Genomic DNA, 2,911 nt, shown 5'->3' on the forward strand with positions numbered 1-2,911 from the left:
TATATATATATATATATATATATATATATATTCTTAAAGACACACACGCAGATACACACGCATATAAGTATGTATGTATACACATAAATTCATTCACGCTCATATATTTATATATAGACTATGGTTGCATGTTGTGATTGATGTATGGCGTGTCTTGTGACTGATGTGTAATGTGTAGTGGTATGTCGTCATGTTTGATGTATGATGGCATCTTGTGAGTGATGTATAATGAAGTATAATGATGTATAATGATAAACTATGACTGGCATATAATGTATGATGGTATGTTACATGATGCCATGCTATAATCGATATATGATAGAGGATGGCATATTGTAACTGATGCATATACAATACTACGACTGATTTATAATTTAAAGTGTTATACTGTGATTGATGTATAACGGGGGTCTCCAAAGTGTTCGATATCGACCCGTAGGGGTCGATAGGACTATTCAAGTGATCCATAAATGCACGTCCACTTAATTATTATTAATATTATTTATTTTTTTTCTTGTACATGCCTGGGGATCGATGAGGGGCCGATAGTCTAAAAGGTTTGGGGATCCCTAGTATATAGTGTATAGTTAGTTCTATGCTGTGACTGATGTATGGTTTACGGTGATATAATGTAAGAAGCTGGTTCTTATTGTTGATGATGTTATTTAGCCCCAGGTCAGCCCCGTTCGAGTACATTTATGGTCAAAGTTACACTAGCCTGTACTGTCTCGGATTTATAGTCACAAACTATTTAGGATGACACCGTCCAGTGTATATTGAGGAATAATATGAAAGTGTGGTAGTCGTTTCATGCTTACTAACTGATGTGTAACAAAATAACATATTTTATGTTTGATGAGGTTTTCAATCACGTTTTTTTGTATTTAATGTGTTATGGGATAGAAAAGAGTCTGTTTAATATATTATGAGATAACAGGATGCTTGATATCTGATGTATTGTAAGAAAGATTGTTATTATGAAAGATTGTTTATTATGAAATGATAGAAAATTTTATATTTGATGAGGTACGTTATAATAATGTTTGAATAACATGTATGATATCTGATATATCATGGAATAGCATAATATCAGATGGATGAAGTTATATGTCTGATGTGACTGATAGCTGTTTTGTATTTCAGACCTTAATGACCTTCTACCAACGAATAACACATTCTCCAACAACGTCGTAGAAAACGAGGTAATATAATGTTTTATGTTCTATCATTGTATGTGTCATTTACTCAGTTGTTTTTGCTGAGAGGCTGGAAACGAAAATTTCAATTATCTGGATTAGTGTACGAAACTTTAGAAATTCGATTATCAGCAGGATCAAAAGTGTTAGCTTTACTTGTTTCAGTATACATTTCAAGGAAGATAACAGACTGACTTCATATCCAGGAAGTAAAACGGCTAAGAACTAGATTTAATCAAACGACTAAAATGAGTAAGCAACGTGTTAATATATAAGCAAAATTTCACCAATAGATCAAAATTCGATTGGCTGCTTCCCCATAAAAATTGCTAGAAATGTGTTACACATTCATTCAGTTTTCATGCACAGAACAGTAATATATTTATTTACATGTAAAAATGGGCAACGTTTTCATGTCTTTAGTGACACTCATTTCATCTTCTTTATTAAGACTTTGTTTTCCTTTCTTCAATTAGACATTTAATTATTTTCGAATGGTACTCGGACATTCTTTGCGGAGGAGTTCAGGAGCTGCTCCTCCATTTTCAGATATTGTAACTCTATGAACAGTGATCGGCAAATTAAATAAAATGGATGAATATTTACTTGCAAATATGGAAAAGTTGTCAATATATAAAATATAGAGTGCAGGAATTTAAAGCTGAAGCTTCTTGAATTGTATCTGTGAGTTTCACGTTGCTAATTATTCGAAGGGTGAAGTAGAGAAGTTCCATGACATTATACAAGCAAAAATATTCGGAAACGTATTAAGATATGATTAATCTGTTCTGTTTCATATATATATATATATATATATATATATATATATATGTTTGTGTATAGATGTTTGTGTATAAATGTTTGTATGTATATGTTTATATGTATATATATGTATATAATGTGTTTTGCATTTCTATTTCAGTTTATAAGACTGGAGTTTGACGATAATACTGGCGTCCCATTGACAATTACCAACAAAGTTAAAAATATTAAACGTCCGTTCACACAAAGTCTCAAGTACTATCGTTCTTCAGTAGACTATACACAACCGTCTGGAGCGTATATATTCCGTCCCGAACAGCAGAATCCGGAAACTTTTAATCATGCAAAGGGTTATATATTAAGAGTAAGTTAAAATACCACCTGTTTACATAGGGCTAATAAGTTACTGTGGTGAATAATTACTGGGCATCCAACCGAACAGTTCGAACTGTTTATCCTGTGGCTGTTCTTGGATTATATCCTGGTCCAAATATCTTAACACTCAACAGTCCTGTCTACGTATCTTATATAGGTACCACATTGTAGCTATAGATTAATGTATAAATAGTATATTGAAGGTTGGGGTACAACGTTGAGCAGTTCGAACGATGATATAGAAAATTCTTGGTGGAGTATCGAATGTGAAAATAAGAGAAAGAGCTTAAATGCCTGTATATTCTCATATTCGCTTACTTCCGTTTAAGTTGTGAGTTCAAATCCCACCGAAAGTCAACTTTCATCTTTCCTTGGTCAACTGAACTGACTGCTATCTCTTCCACAAGGTGTAGCCTTGTGGCAATATAACACTATCACCAACACACCACTGCCACTACGACGACCACTACTACCACTATCACCACCACTACCACCACCACCACCACCACCACCACCACTACCACCACCACCACCACCAACAAAAACAACGGCCACTCACCCCATAATAATCACACAAC

At 33.8% G+C, this 2,911-nt stretch overlaps 1 protein-coding gene across 1 annotated transcript in view; it reads left to right on the forward strand.

Annotated features, from left to right (window-relative positions):
* The window catches only part of LOC106880534 (lysosomal alpha-mannosidase), a 65,056-nt gene that overhangs the window by 27,895 nt on the left and 34,250 nt on the right, over window positions 1-2,911 (forward strand). The window contains exons 13-14 of the mRNA XM_052969439.1: window positions 1,142-1,202; window positions 2,119-2,322. Coding sequence (XP_052825399.1) covers window positions 1,142-1,202; window positions 2,119-2,322 — 265 coding nt within the window. The remainder of the gene's footprint in view (window positions 1-1,141; window positions 1,203-2,118; window positions 2,323-2,911) is intronic.

The sequence above is a fragment of the Octopus bimaculoides genome, chromosome 7, assembly GCF_001194135.2.
Source record: "Octopus bimaculoides isolate UCB-OBI-ISO-001 chromosome 7, ASM119413v2, whole genome shotgun sequence".
Taxonomy (NCBI): domain Eukaryota; kingdom Metazoa; phylum Mollusca; class Cephalopoda; order Octopoda; family Octopodidae; genus Octopus; species Octopus bimaculoides.